Genomic DNA, 13805 nt, shown 5'->3' on the forward strand with positions numbered 1-13805 from the left:
GGGGTAGAGGACTGACTAGATCCTCTTCCACTCTTTCTTGTGTCCATTGACTTTCATGGATCTACGGAAGTAGACCCTGGCAATGGATTACATCTCTCTGTTGAACAACAACAAAGACAAAAACATATAGCTAAGAAATGACAATGAACTATGCCTGGTTCAAACTATTTCTTTGCTGGGCCAAGCAGAAGGCAGTCCAGAGGCAAGGTCTCCCTCTTTACTTAAGAAAGTGATTTCCCTTGTGTTTTTTAAAGTTTTGCTTAAGGTTGCAAGCATATATTAAAGAATAGTAAATTCCTCCAAGAGTGAACACAGATGGTGAGTCCCAACAGGGCTGGTGTCAAAATTGTACTATGACAAAACAAGGAAAAGGAATGAGCATGTTTGCGGAAACCCTAACATTTGCAATCTAATATACAGTGGTGCCTCGCTTAACGACAATAATCCATTCCAGGAAAATCGCTGTTAAGCGAAAACATTGTAAAGTAAAAATAAAAAGCCCATTGAAATGCGTTGAAACCCTTTCAATGCATTCCAGTTGGCTTAAAACTCACCGTCCAGCGAAGATCCTCCATGCAGCGGCCATTTTCGCTGCCTGTATACCGAGGAATCCGTTCCTAAACACAGCGGGGAGCCATTTTATTTACCCGGTGGCCATTTTGAAACCGCTGATCAGCTGTTGGAAAATCATCATTTTGTGAAGAATCGGTTCCTGTAGCAGAGAATCGATTATCGCAAAGCGAAATTCCCCCATTTAGACCATCATTTTGTGATCGCAAAAAGATCGTCGTTAAGTGGATTTGTCAAAATGTGGGGCAATCGTAAAGCGAGGCACCACTGTACATAGATTAGATTAGATAGATAAAATTATATATATAAACTAGACACAGAGAGACTTTTTAAAAAACTTTTAAAATTAAAAAGAATAAAAACAAGAAACCCTCCAAAGGGACAAGCTGTCCCTTCCACAACAGCCATATGAGAATTGAGTTTGTTAGGTGTCTCCAGAATGTTGACATCAGTTTGAAAAACAAATGGATAAACAGGATGGGAAAGGATATCCTAAAGCATGGATCCCCAAACTCCCCGCCATGGACCCCTCACAGTCCGTGGCCTTGGAAGGACCGGGCTGCCCAGACCAGATGAGCGGACGGACACGAGCAGAAGGGGAGGAGCAAGCGAAGCTCCGCCTCCTGCCTCTTATGAGGTTCTAAGGCCGCTGCTGATCTGACAGGAGGTGGAGCTTCATTTTGCAGCTCACCTCCTCCTTCTGCTCCGCATTTCCTTTTGTTACTGGTGTGGAAACTTCATCAGAGAGGCAGAAATAACTTGCATAGCAAGAACCCTCCCCCCTCCCCCCCCCCGGTCCTTGGGAGAATGGTCTTCAACTAAACCGGCATGAATGAATATTGTTTTTAAAAAGAAAAAGAAGAATAATAGTGTTCAAGTCGATACAAGATAATAATTAAGGGTTATCAGCTACTGCCCTGGAAGACTCCTTTCTCAATCTCAGCTGGGATCTGCCACACTTTTACTAAGCTGCCACCAACCATTCCCTATAAGAAGTCACACAGACCAGGGATGGATTTTTAAACAATAAAAAGAATAAGGTTTATTTTAAATACACACAGGGAAAAATAAACAATCAGGTGAATAGGATAAAGTAACGTGGCTTACTCTCACTCATACATACACACAGTTTGGTTCACCCAGAACCCTTAACTTAAAGCACAGACCCTGAACCTATCAGTTCTGGCTAACCAACAGACACCTGAACCTATCAGGTTGGTACTCTGACACACAGTAGTACCCTGTCTGACACACAGACTCCCACAACAGCTTCTTCTTCCCAGCTGCTGCTTCGTCACATCCCAGTGTCTCACAGTATCTCCCCTCTCACCACACAGGCATCACATATTTATACAGTACAGCCCCTCCTCCTGATGTCCCGCCTTCCACTCCCCATAGGATGGAACTTTCCCTCCAAACCCATGACAGACAGGTAACATCAGTGCTGTATGTAACAGGGAGGAGCAAGCGAAGCTCCGCCTCCTGCCTCTTATGAGGTTCTAAGGCCGCTGCTGATCTGACAGGAGGTGGAGCTTCATTTTGCAGCTCACCTCCTCCTTCTGCTCCGCATTTCCTTTTGTTACTGGTGTGGAAACTTCATCAGAGAGGCAGAAATAACTTGCATAGCAAGAACCCTCCCCCCTCCCCCCCCCCCGGTCCTTGGGAGAATGGTCTTCAACTAAACCGGCATGAATGAATATTGTTTTTAAAAAGAAAAAGAAGAATAATAGTGTTCAAGTCGATACAAGATAATAATTAAGGGTTATCAGCTACTGCCCTGGAAGACTCCTTTCTCAATCTCAGCTGCCACGTCGGGGAACCCCAAGGACCCAGTAAGACAGTAATACTGACCGAAATTCGAAGGGTTGAGTCCGTAGTGTTATCATAAAAATAGCATAATGATTGCTGTAATAAAGTAGCCAAACTATTTAAACCACTGGCAAGATAGTACCAGTATTATTATTTTTTTTTTGCGAATTTGGATGGAATTCTTGGGCTCCCAGGCCAATTCAGGTCGATCCAGTATGGCACGTTCCCAGCACACCCAGGAGCCACTCACCTTGACCAACAGTACCAGGTCAGCACAAGCTCCTGTCGTGGAAGGTGCTCTGTGGCATCGTCTTCGCCCCCATCCCAATCCCACGAAGCCCGTTTAGGCAAACATGACTTACCTTTGAAGGTTCAGCTCGAGAGCTTTCTTGTCTCCACACAATCACCTCGGTACGAGAAGAATTTATGCCCGGGCGTTAACGAACACACCTCTTTAATAGGAAGCAGGGCTGGCTTTGATCTTGTCAGAACCTGAACAGACAGCTGCAGGTTTCAGCTGCCTCAAGACAACAGCGCGCACTCCCACACGTGTCTTGGGGAGGCTGGAGTGCCCTTCATCCTGGACGTGGCATTCCTGCTGCCACGCCTCGTCTCCATCCCCTCGCATGACAGTGACTTCTCACCATTTATGGTGGTGGGTTCCATTCTTGGTCCTGCCAAGACGTTGCTTTGATGGTGGGTTTTATTTAAAAGCAACTCCCTTCGGTTCATAAATCTATGCATAACCACAAGATGGACAGGTTGCAGCAGACACACACCTTTGTAGTTCAGCCACTCACTCCAGCTGCTCCTTATTCTGTGTTGTTGCCACGCATCCAATGAATTCTGCTTCATATTGTGGGAAGCAGAGATACAATCCCTCGATGGGAAGGATCAGGAAAAGGCTTCCTACATACTGTGCTTCCTGAGAACGCAGGGGACACTTTGCTAGACTCGGGATTGATCAACAGCTGTATTCAACCAAGGACTGAGATGTTAAGGGAGTTAATTGCACCTCTATATTATAATATCCATTATCAAAACCTTTTTAGATACTACCTGGGGAAAATTAGAGACAACCTAATTCTGGGTTGTTCTGTTTATAAATCAGTAATAAAATAGTGGGCAGTCACATATACCCTCTTTCTGAAACTAGATTTCTACCCTTTTCTGTAAATTGTACATCAATTTGGAGTTTTATGGAGGATACAGACAGTTAAGCAAGGGAAAGACGGGAGATTTCACAGGTAAGTCTACCATACTTTTAGCTACTTACCTAAATAGTTCAAGGGTAGGCTGTTACAATCACTGCTCATCCTTGCAAAGTCAAACTATTCCTAAAGATACTCCCTGTGCAAAAAGGCCCTTTCAAGAATGGCATGTTACCATTTCAAAATGACTGCATGCCCTACACGGCAGGGCACCCAGAAATGGGAGATCGATGGCACCAGGAGAGAAGCTTCCCAAATCTGGGACACATTTCTCATACGACACCCCACGGCCCTTCCTAACTGCTGGCTTTAAACAGAAGGTCAGAGGCCTTTCAATCTTTCACTGGTTGTAGGCTCCCAATGTATGACCTCACGCTACACTCATTCTCTTGTATTTATTGTTAATGCTTATTATTTTACACTGGTTTTGTTTCTATGTCTCATACCTCAGCATGGTATGACACCCTGAATGTTCTCAGAATATTGAGCAAAGAGAAACTGCAGTTTTTAGTAGGCTTCATTTCTATGTACTTCCTATTTTGTGAATTTCATAAGAGAAGCTGACCTGCTCACCAGCTGCAAAATAATTCACTACCCACCTTAAACTTTAGCTCCAGCACTTATACTAGACATACATGTTCCACCAGTCTGATACAGCACTGCTGTTGATCTTCAAGTGCTGACAAGAAAAAGACAAGCCATTTCTCGCATCATGTTTTTCTTATAAAAGTTTATTTAATCCCAGAAAGGGGTTCTGTAAATGCTGGAGCCCAAACGGGCGAGGCACTGTGTTATGTGGTTTGCACAAATGTGCACAGGATGTAGTAACAGAACAAAAAAAACCAAAAAACCCCACACATCCATGAATACAAAATCAAATCCTCAACTGGCATAGAAATATTCTTCAGTTATGTTGCCAGAGGCAGCAGGCTAAGAAACTGATGCTGGCATTTTCCCAGGGTGGGTTCTGTTTCTCGCAACCTATTGAAACCCCCCCCCCACTACCCTTCTCTTGCACCCCAGGCTCTGCTTGGATTTATCTTAAAGAGAGAACATTAGAAAAACTTTTGTTGAACAGACAGGCCTTTTAAGACAACACAACTCACTAGAATATTGGCCTGGTAGAAATGGAGGGACACATAAATGCCCTGGCCACACTGCCCTGTTGAGGACGTTTTAGCCCAGGCCGGGAAGCCATTAGACCAAATCTTATTCCAAAGAAGTATCGCTGATACCACAGAGAACCTTGGAGACATTAGCTTGGAGATAGTTCGTAGCTTCCAGAATCTGTGCAGAAGGAGTGAGCCCTCCTTCCTTTCCCAACCCAGAACTGGGGAAGAAGGTATCATCTTCAAACCCCTAATCACTCTGGGTTTTGAACCCAGGGTGACATCAAGCAGGGTCCTCTTCTGAGACTCTGGAGCCTGGGGGGGGGGGGGGGGGGACACACCTTCTGGCTTGCTACCAAGGCTGGCCAAAAGCTACAGAGCCCTGCCCAGGAGATATTAAGCATAAAGCCTGCCTGAAGAACAGAATGCATCTCCATTTCTCTTAAGCACATCCAGATAACTCCCTATAGGATCAGTATGGACGTCTCCTCTTGTAACAGAAACTGAACTTCTACAGCAATAGGAGAGGTAGCCAAGAAAAGAGCTGTCTTCCCCACCCAATCTCAAAAATCACTAAGAAATCTTGACAACGTATCGAAAATACAAAATCTGAACCCTTCCTAGGACCAGTTTACAGAGCTAGTAGATCTCTGCCATCCCATCCCCTTCAAATAACGGCCTTCCATTAAAAGACAAGAGAACACTGTAACCCAGTTATTGCAGATGGATTCACGCACGGCGGGCGGGGACGTCTTGCTTTCCATGTATTTTGATTTCCAATTCCCAGAATCCCATCTCATTGGGTACACTTGGAGTGGGGGCTTGGAGCCAAAATCCAAAACGTCATGAAAGATCAAAGGTTCCCTTACCCGTGACCTAAGAGGCTACACCCTAGACTGAGGACTAGTCCCATGACTTCCTAAAGCTCCAAAATGAAATCTGTGCATGGGCTGGTAGCATCCAAATATTTAGCCCATGCTTTCAGAATCCCCAGAATTTCCTTTGGATTGCCTTCAACCTAAGCTGTAGCTTACATAATAGTCTACAGCTGAACAAAAGAGGATTTTGTTTGCTTCAAACTCAACTGAAAAAAAAAAAACCCAACCCTTCAGTACAGGAGGAGTGAAGCCAACACTGGGGGGCCATTAAACACCGCTTTGCTTGATGCCAGTCTTGTACCCCTTTACTAATGCAAAGGAAGGGGCAGGAAAAGTCCTCATGTAAACGGAAGAGCGCCCATTGGTCTCTCTCTTGTCTTGGGTAGGGACTGAATGCCAGCCCCACGGTCTAACTAGTTGGCAAGGTCACTTGGAGTTGCCCCCCCCCCCCGGTTCGCTGGTCCTTTGCCAGGGGCTGTCGCTCAGCTAATCAGCAGGAAGAAGAGACAGTGGTTACATCAGAGAGGCGGTGGCAGGGAAAGCCGAGCGGAGCTCTTGGTCCACTCCGTGGCCACCTCCCACCCCACCGAGGCTGTCCAGAGGAGGCCACCACCGTCACAGGCTAGTGCCTGCTTTCGAGGCCGCCGGCTGTTGCCCTTTGCATCCGCTTTGCTCCAAAAACCCAAGGAGCCAGGGGTGGGCCAGGATCTGCTCCAGGGAAGGTCGCTTCTCGGGGGCAAGCGAGAGACACCACTCAATCAAGTGACCGCAGTCTATTAAAAAAAAAAGAGAGAGAACATTTTAATTTTATTTTATTGATTAGATATTCTTCCTTTTATCTACAGAGCTCAAGGCACATCTGCCTCCCCTTTTATGCTTATGGCTCTCTTGTTCCCACATTTGACTTTATGTCTTATAAACTGGGTCAGCCCGAGAAGAGAGTGATTAGCCAAAGGATCCCACTAAGTTTTATGGTTCTGGAAAAGGGGGAGCGAAGTAGAACCTACATTCCTCAATCCTAGTCCAGTACTCTCAACACGGCAGGATGCCGTCACTACTGCGCCATCCACCAGGCAACGCTCTCTGCAAGCTTTGAGCCTATCAACTGGGAAGGAATTACTCGCTCAAAACTCCTCAGGATCCATTCATTATGGAGAAGGTCTAGGAGCTGATACTCAGTTCAGTTTTGTCACGCAAAAGAAGTCAATCAAAACAAAGTCATTCAAACGCAGCAGCGTTCATTAACTCACAAGACAGAGGAGTGGCCCATGCCAAGGGCCTGTCCTGTCGGCCTACCAAAGCCTTTATATTTCCAGACATGGTGAGGCTCTCAGATTCACTGACAATTTGAGATCAAGATTCAGAGGGCATGCACCAGGAATCTTCAAATGGTGAAACAGCTGGCTTCCTGATTTTAAAAATGCCATTTAATACATAAACAAAATGGGTCTGGCCAAGGAAGCCAATAGGATGCTGATCTCCACAATCAATACAGAAAATAAATACAGCCAGGAGTGCAAAACCAAAGATTGTATCTCTAAAAAAACTAATTGAAACAAAGAATTCACAGAACCCAGATGATGTTGTTGGCCATTAGCTTAGGAAAATAACTTGGAAAAGTTAATTTGTTGGAATGCAGTTTCCAAAACCTGTCCCTGTAGCCAGGCTGGCTGGGGTAGTGGTTGTATTCTGGAGGCTGCAGACCAAAAATTTAAAGCAAAGCGTGCTGCTTATGTACCGCCCCATAGTGCTTCAAGCACTCTCTGGGCGGTTTACAAGTTAATTATGCAGGCTACACATTGCCCCCCTCCCAAACGAGCTGGGTACTCATTTGACCGACCTCGGAAGGAGGGAAGGCCGAGTCAACCTTGAGCCGGGGTTACCTGGGATTTGAACCCCAGGTCGTGAGCGCAGTTTTGGCTGCAGGACAGCGGTTTAACCCCTGCGCCACAATATTTGGAACCCTACTCGGGAAGTTTCCTTAGTGGAACTGGCCAAAAGTCTACCCCCACCTCAGCGCTGTTTACATTGGGGTGGGATACCATGACTTCCCAGATCTTTTGGACTGCGACACCTACCAAGCTGCACCCTTGGCTATGATGCCTAAGGATGATAGCAACTGTAGCCCAGCCATATCTAGAAGGCGGCATGTTCTTCACCCCTAGCTTCCAGCATTAGGTGCCAATAATCATTGTTGCCTGCCCTATTAGGGATCTGTACCTTTGGGTCACTGCTGTATGTTCCAGAATTAGAAAGTCATGCAGAGCAGATCCGTGCTGATGATTTAGTATAAGCCTCCCACAAAACAGCATCATCCAAATGGGTGGGATCACATCTCCTATCATCTCAAGCCAAATGAGACCATACTGGTTAAAGACAATGAGAGGTGTAAGTCTAGCACATCTGGAAGATGCTGTCTTAGAGCCTTCTGTTAGGGAACTCTAAGCAACGAGAGTGCGGGCAGGAAGCCAACATGTTGTCTGTGCGCTCATGTTTTTAGAAAATGCCTGCATGTAAAAGTGAAGAGAGCATGTGAGGTGCTGCAATGAGAAGGTGAAATTATTTGGGCAAGCGGACACCCATAGCAGACACCCAGTAGCATTCTGGTGATCAGCAGCTGCCCCCTGACCTGAGGATATTCTGCAGCGGTAGTGGAGTTTCCCACGAAGGATCTCTTCGTCGTGTTCAAAAGGGATGTCCCCGCACACCATGTCGTACAGCAGCACTCCCAGGGACCACACGGTAGCAGGGAGGCCGTGGTACCGGTGATCCTTTATCCATTCAGGGGGACTATAGACCCGTGTACCTGCAAGGACCGAAAAGAGGCAGGTGACAACAGGCCCAAAGGGACTGCACTGGAATGGAAAGGCTATTGTTCTTGTCCCCTACACATTAACCTTCTTCATAGGACAAAGGGATGACTAGATGGCCAGGACCCAAATGGGAGAAACAAGAGGCGACATTCATTTCCAGCCAGATCAGCTTCATGAAGTAAGCGTTGCCGTAGGCAGTGCTAGTGTTTCATCCTCACTGTTGAGCGGGAAAAACTGAAATTAAGAGAGTAAAGACTTCTCTGGTGTATCAGCAATCAAGTCAGTCCCAAAAGGCCTATTTTTCAAGCTGTGGTCTAAATGCTCCTACGGCCCCTCGTTTTATTCTGACCAAGGCACAGAAGGGGTCTTGTTTTCTGGAGTTGCCTCGTGAAGGCCTTTTAACGCAAGATGGGGAAAGGCTTGCACGCCTCCTCAATCCAGTACGGGAACTTCCAGACAGAGACGGCTTCACAATTTAAGAACACTGAATATCTGAATATCCTCTCTGGGCAAGACAGTTATAATCATCATCATCATCATCATCTCAGAACTACACCGTTGGGAGGAACTGACCTCCCGGCCTCTGGCTCCACAGCCGGAGACCTTAACCACTGAGCTATCCAGCAGTTCTTCCCCAATGTTTTAGACCCGACTTCTTACTTTTTATTAACGCATCTCTATGAAAGCGCCGAACCATGGAGAAGTTTGGGCTCCTGATCCTGGACAACAACAACTAGAAATCCTGGCCAGCACAGCTAGTGGTGAAGGCTTCTGGGAGTTTTAGTCCAGGGAAGATCTGAAGTTCCAAGGTTGGGAAACACTAGTTTAGAGCTTGGTGTTCGGTTTTCTTCCCATAAGCATACTCTTCCCATCCAAAACAAAGCTGAAGTGCAGAATCTTTATACTACGGGGATGAATATTTATGTTTCTGGACTACAGCTCCCAGAATTCCCCAAGCAGCATGGCTATCTTGCCTAGGGAATTCTGGGAGTTGGGGGTCTAAAACCACAAATATGTGCACCTCTAATTTGGACCTACCTAGTCCTTTAACCCAGCAAGTTCAGTATTACCCATACCACTCTTCATCAATCTGCTGATTTTCAGATGTGTTAGATCCCAACAAAAGTAGATCCACTAAATCACTTGGATGTAAATTCATGTTTATTTACCACGTCCGACTCATTCAGTGGGTCTACATTACCATTAAATCTAGCTCTATAACGCTCTGGGAATTGCAGTCCAATGCATCTAGGCAAACCAAGGTTGGGAAAGGGTGGTATAGAGAGAGTCACTGCAGTCCCCCCCCCCCAGGGATTCAGGCAGCCATCTTCCCCCCCCCCCCCCGAGCCCTACCAGATACAGGGCTCTTCATACTCACCATCAAAATCTGTGTACGGAGAATCCCGAAGCAGCGCACCTGATCCAAAGTCTATGAGCTTTAGGTCACCATGCAGGAGGTCTACCAGAATGTTCTCGTCTTTTATGTCTCTGTGCAACACACCACACATGTGGCAATGGCGCACGGCCTCCACCACCTGTCGGAAATAGCTCGCAGCCACATTCTCCGGGAGCGGCCCACGGTCTGTGATGACGTCGAACAGGTCCCGAGACGCAGGGGGCCGTTCCATAACAATGAAGTAGGAGTCGGGCTGCTCGAACCAGTCCAGAAGGCGGATAATCCCTCGGCAACCCGGAGACGACACTTTCTTCAGCAGGAGGACTTCCAAAGGAACAAGGGTGCCATTCTGCAGAAGGAACCCAAAAGAGAGAGAGAGAGAGAGAGAGAGAGGCTGGTGAGCATTTCACCCCGCCTGTAGTCCGAGCGATCAAGCAACAAGCACAGCAGTAGAACTCTGAGAAGAATCAGCAGAGAAGGACAAACGCACCATGTGATCGAACTGCAAGACTTGCTCCTTGGCAATGTATTTGATAGCCACCTGGAAGAAAATGAAAAAAAAAGTTACATTGAGATTTTAAGGGGCACCATCTACTTCCATGGCTTTGCCCGTTTCTAAACTTGGAACTGGCCCTGCCTCAAGCCAGTGGGGAGTACAAATCCAGTGACTGCAAATCAATGACCTAGCGGACAGCTAAGGACAAGCAGCTGTTGGCCTAAGCCAAGGGAAGAGGAGATTTCACTGACATATATGACAAAGTCCCAAATCCTTTGTGTAGCCAAGCAAATGGCAAAACTTGTGGAGGCCGATTGCTCCAAGTTTAAAAAAAAAAAACCCTCCAAAAAATCAGTTGCGTGCAGAATCACAAAAGTACACAACTAATAATATCTACAGGTGTCTTAAATTGGGGCAATTCCCCTTCCAAAGTTGTGCTGTTTGTGCTATGCCAGTTTAACTAGGTAACAGGATTTGGGATGAAGTGTGTTAATCGCAAAACAAGGTCTAAACACCAGATTTTTTTTTTCATTAGCAGGAACAATTCCTTTATCTGAAACTTTTCAAGGTGGGGTGGGAGATTTAGTATGCTTCAAAAAAAACATCAATGCATTTGAATAAGTGGGCCACAGTCCCCAAAAGTTTAATAAATGTAGAACATTTTAGTTTTAAGAGGCCACAAGATTCCATGTCGTCCCATCTGCCCCCTCCCTTGGGGTCTCTGCTCCCTTTCAGCAACCTTCCCTGCATGTAGCCCAGTGATTCCCCACCCAGTGTTCTTGAACTGCAACTCCCAGAAAACCCAACCAAGCACAGCTACAAGTGAATGCTTCTGGGAACTGCAGTCCAAAAACACCTGGGTTTCCCCAAGATTGGGAAACTTCGCTATAGCTAGAAAGGAAATGAACTTCCGCACCAAGTGTATTGCTATAAAATATGACCCCGTTCCAATGAAAATTATTTTCAGGGAACCTGGATTGAGCTGGCTGGATAGTTGGTTTAGCTATCTGGTTAGGGAGCCAGAGATTGGGAGTTTAATTATTCCCTGCTGTGCCTTCTGGGACCCGAGCCAGCCTGGGTGGCCTCGGGCAAGCTACCCAGTGCTAGGAATCTTAGAACTGCCACCACTGGAAGGGACCCTACGGATCGCCGAGTCAAGCTCCTGCCGAGGAGGGACAGCGGGAATTGAACTCCCAACTTCTGACCCCATTGCCAGATACCTAAACTGCTTAGCTATCCATAAGCTATGGTAAAACACTTCTGGAAAAACCCTGAAAAGGGTTGCCATAAGTCAGAATTGACTTGGAATGCGCACGATTATTAACCTGGTTTTGAATGGGCCACTAAGGTTCATCGGCTTTACAAAACATTTATTACTCAAGGATATAAGAAGGGCTAAATCTGGTTTGTTGATTCGCAGTGCCAGAACGGACTGGAGTCTGGGAGGCTTCTTGAGGACATGCCTGTGATGGGCACCTGTGTTTCAAAATTAACCACCTCATCCTTGGATAAAGCCCGTCCTACCTAAAACTGTTTTATTGAAGAGGGAGAAACAGGAGCACTCAGATAAAAGAATCATGCTTATTGATTTATTTTTATTGGAGCAATATACGGTTCTTCCTTCTTCACCCAGATAGCAACTTTATGGGATAGCTTGAACTGCAATTCTCAAAGTTACTCAATGGAGGGATGAGAATTTGAATGCAAGTTCCCCCAAAGTCCTACTTGACCACTCAAAGCAAGCACGGCATCACCTTGGCTCTCCCGCCGATGGCGAAAGGACCTGCCGCGTCTTTGAGGGAACAAACTCTGAGCTGAAGGAGTCTCAACTTGCATGCTTTCGAACGGCTAGGTTGGCAGGAGCTGGGACAAAGCGACAACGGGAGCGCCCTCCCTCCCTCGCGTGGATTCGATCTCAGGACTGCCTGGTCTTTTGACCTTGCAGCGCACCAAGGCCTCTGCAGTTGAACCCGCCGCGCCACCTTCTCCCTGAATCCCACCCGCAGCAGAGGAGGCCCTTGCTTCTGGTCGCTGTCCTTTCCAGTCCCGTCAGAGCCCACCTTTAGGGACCCTCTTCTGTTGGGGCTTCCCAAGGTGAGGCCCGAAGAGGGGGCTTAATTCCCCCACTCCCTCGGGGGTTCCCACGCCTGAAAAGGGGATCTCAAGCCAGGCCCTCTGGAGTCCTGGTCCCTCAATCGAAGTCCCAGCACATCACATGTTCTTGCTCACTCCAAGGTGAAAGTTTTTTTGTTTTATATAGATATATATATATAAAAAGCAAAAGCAAAGGAGAGAGAGAGAGAGACCCGCGCGCCCACCGGGAGAGCATCGCTGAGCCGCGTCCCCGCGAACACCCGCCCGAAGCCGCCGCTCCCGATCAAGGCTCCCGGCCGGTAGCGCGTCCCCAAGGTCGCCTTCCCTGAAAGAGAACGAGAAAAGGGACGGATTTTCTCTGCCCGGGTTGCAAAACCGACCCTGACCCCCCTTCGCACAGACGGCCGGGGAAACGGCGCTCCCACGTGCTTCCTTCCAGGCGGGCAGCCTTAGAGGGGGACCAGGGCCCTCGGTTTGGGGGAGGCTTGGGTCCCTCCCTGGACTAGGGAAGCTTAATTAGGCGCCAGGCTTGCTTTAAGAAGAGCTTCTCCACGTGCATTGCACCTTCTTCAGGCGCATGCGTGCGTGTGTGTGTGATAGCCAGTATCCCTCCCTAGACTAGGGAAGCTGATGATATGCACAGGCTTGAATTAAGAAGGGCTTCTCCACCTGCATTGCACCTCTGTGTGTGTGTGTGTGTGTGTGTGTGTGTGTGTGTGTGTGTGTGTGTGTGTGTGTGTGTGTGTGTGTGTGTGTGTGTGTGTGTGTGTGTGTGTGTGTGTGTGTGTGTGTGTGTGTGTGTGTGTGTGTGTGTGTGTGTGTGTGTGTGTGTGTGTGTGTTGCGTACCCGAGCAACGAGGCTCTTCTCCTCCGGCGGAGGCGTCGTCCTCCTCCCCCTCGGGGGCCAGAGGCCATCCTCCTCCTCCTCCTCCTCCTTCGGGATCCGGGCAGCCAAGAAGGGGGCCTCGCGCCGAATGCATGGCGGCCAGCCGCGAAAGAGGGACCCTCCCTCCGCGCTCCCTGGACCCGATCCCGCCGGGCGCCCACGTGCCCGCACCGCGCGCGCTCCTCCTCCTCCTTCGCACTCCCGGGACTTTCTACGAAGATTCCAAAAGCGCACGCGGCGCTGGCCAATAGGAAGGCGAGCCACGGGACCGGGGAAGGCTTAACCAATGAGAAAAAAGGGACGGTGTTTACTCGGAGCCCCCCCTCCACGCGTCTGGGCGGGGCCAAGTGGCCAGGGGATGAAATAAGCTCATCGGGAGGAAGGCGGGGCAATGGCTGGAGTCTTCCACCAATCGGAAGGGGAGCCGAACCGCGACGGCAACCAATCAACGGAAGGCGCGCGAGAACTTTTGTTTCCCCCACGTGGGGGGATGGATTCGCCGGCAGGGGGGTCGCTTCAAATTCCGTTTGCAAAAAAGGGAGA

At 48.0% G+C, this 13805-nt stretch overlaps 1 protein-coding gene across 1 annotated transcript; it reads right to left on the reverse strand.

Moving 5' to 3' along the window:
- Positions 1-4300: 4300 nt before the first annotated feature.
- Positions 4301-13562, reverse strand: LOC110071322 (serine/threonine-protein kinase pim-1-like). Its single transcript, XM_072988960.2, has 6 exons — positions 13224-13562; positions 12601-12701; positions 10277-10327; positions 9769-10135; positions 8207-8383; positions 4301-6350 (listed from the first exon to the last, which is right to left on the reverse strand). Exons 1-6 carry the CDS (start codon positions 13354-13356, stop codon positions 6193-6195), a joined length of 987 nt encoding a protein of 328 aa, XP_072845061.2. The 5' UTR covers positions 13357-13562; the 3' UTR covers positions 4301-6192.
- Between the last annotated feature and the right edge of the window lie 243 nt (positions 13563-13805).

The sequence above is a fragment of the Pogona vitticeps genome, chromosome 2, assembly GCF_051106095.1.
Source record: "Pogona vitticeps strain Pit_001003342236 chromosome 2, PviZW2.1, whole genome shotgun sequence".
NCBI classification, from domain to species: domain Eukaryota; kingdom Metazoa; phylum Chordata; class Lepidosauria; order Squamata; family Agamidae; genus Pogona; species Pogona vitticeps.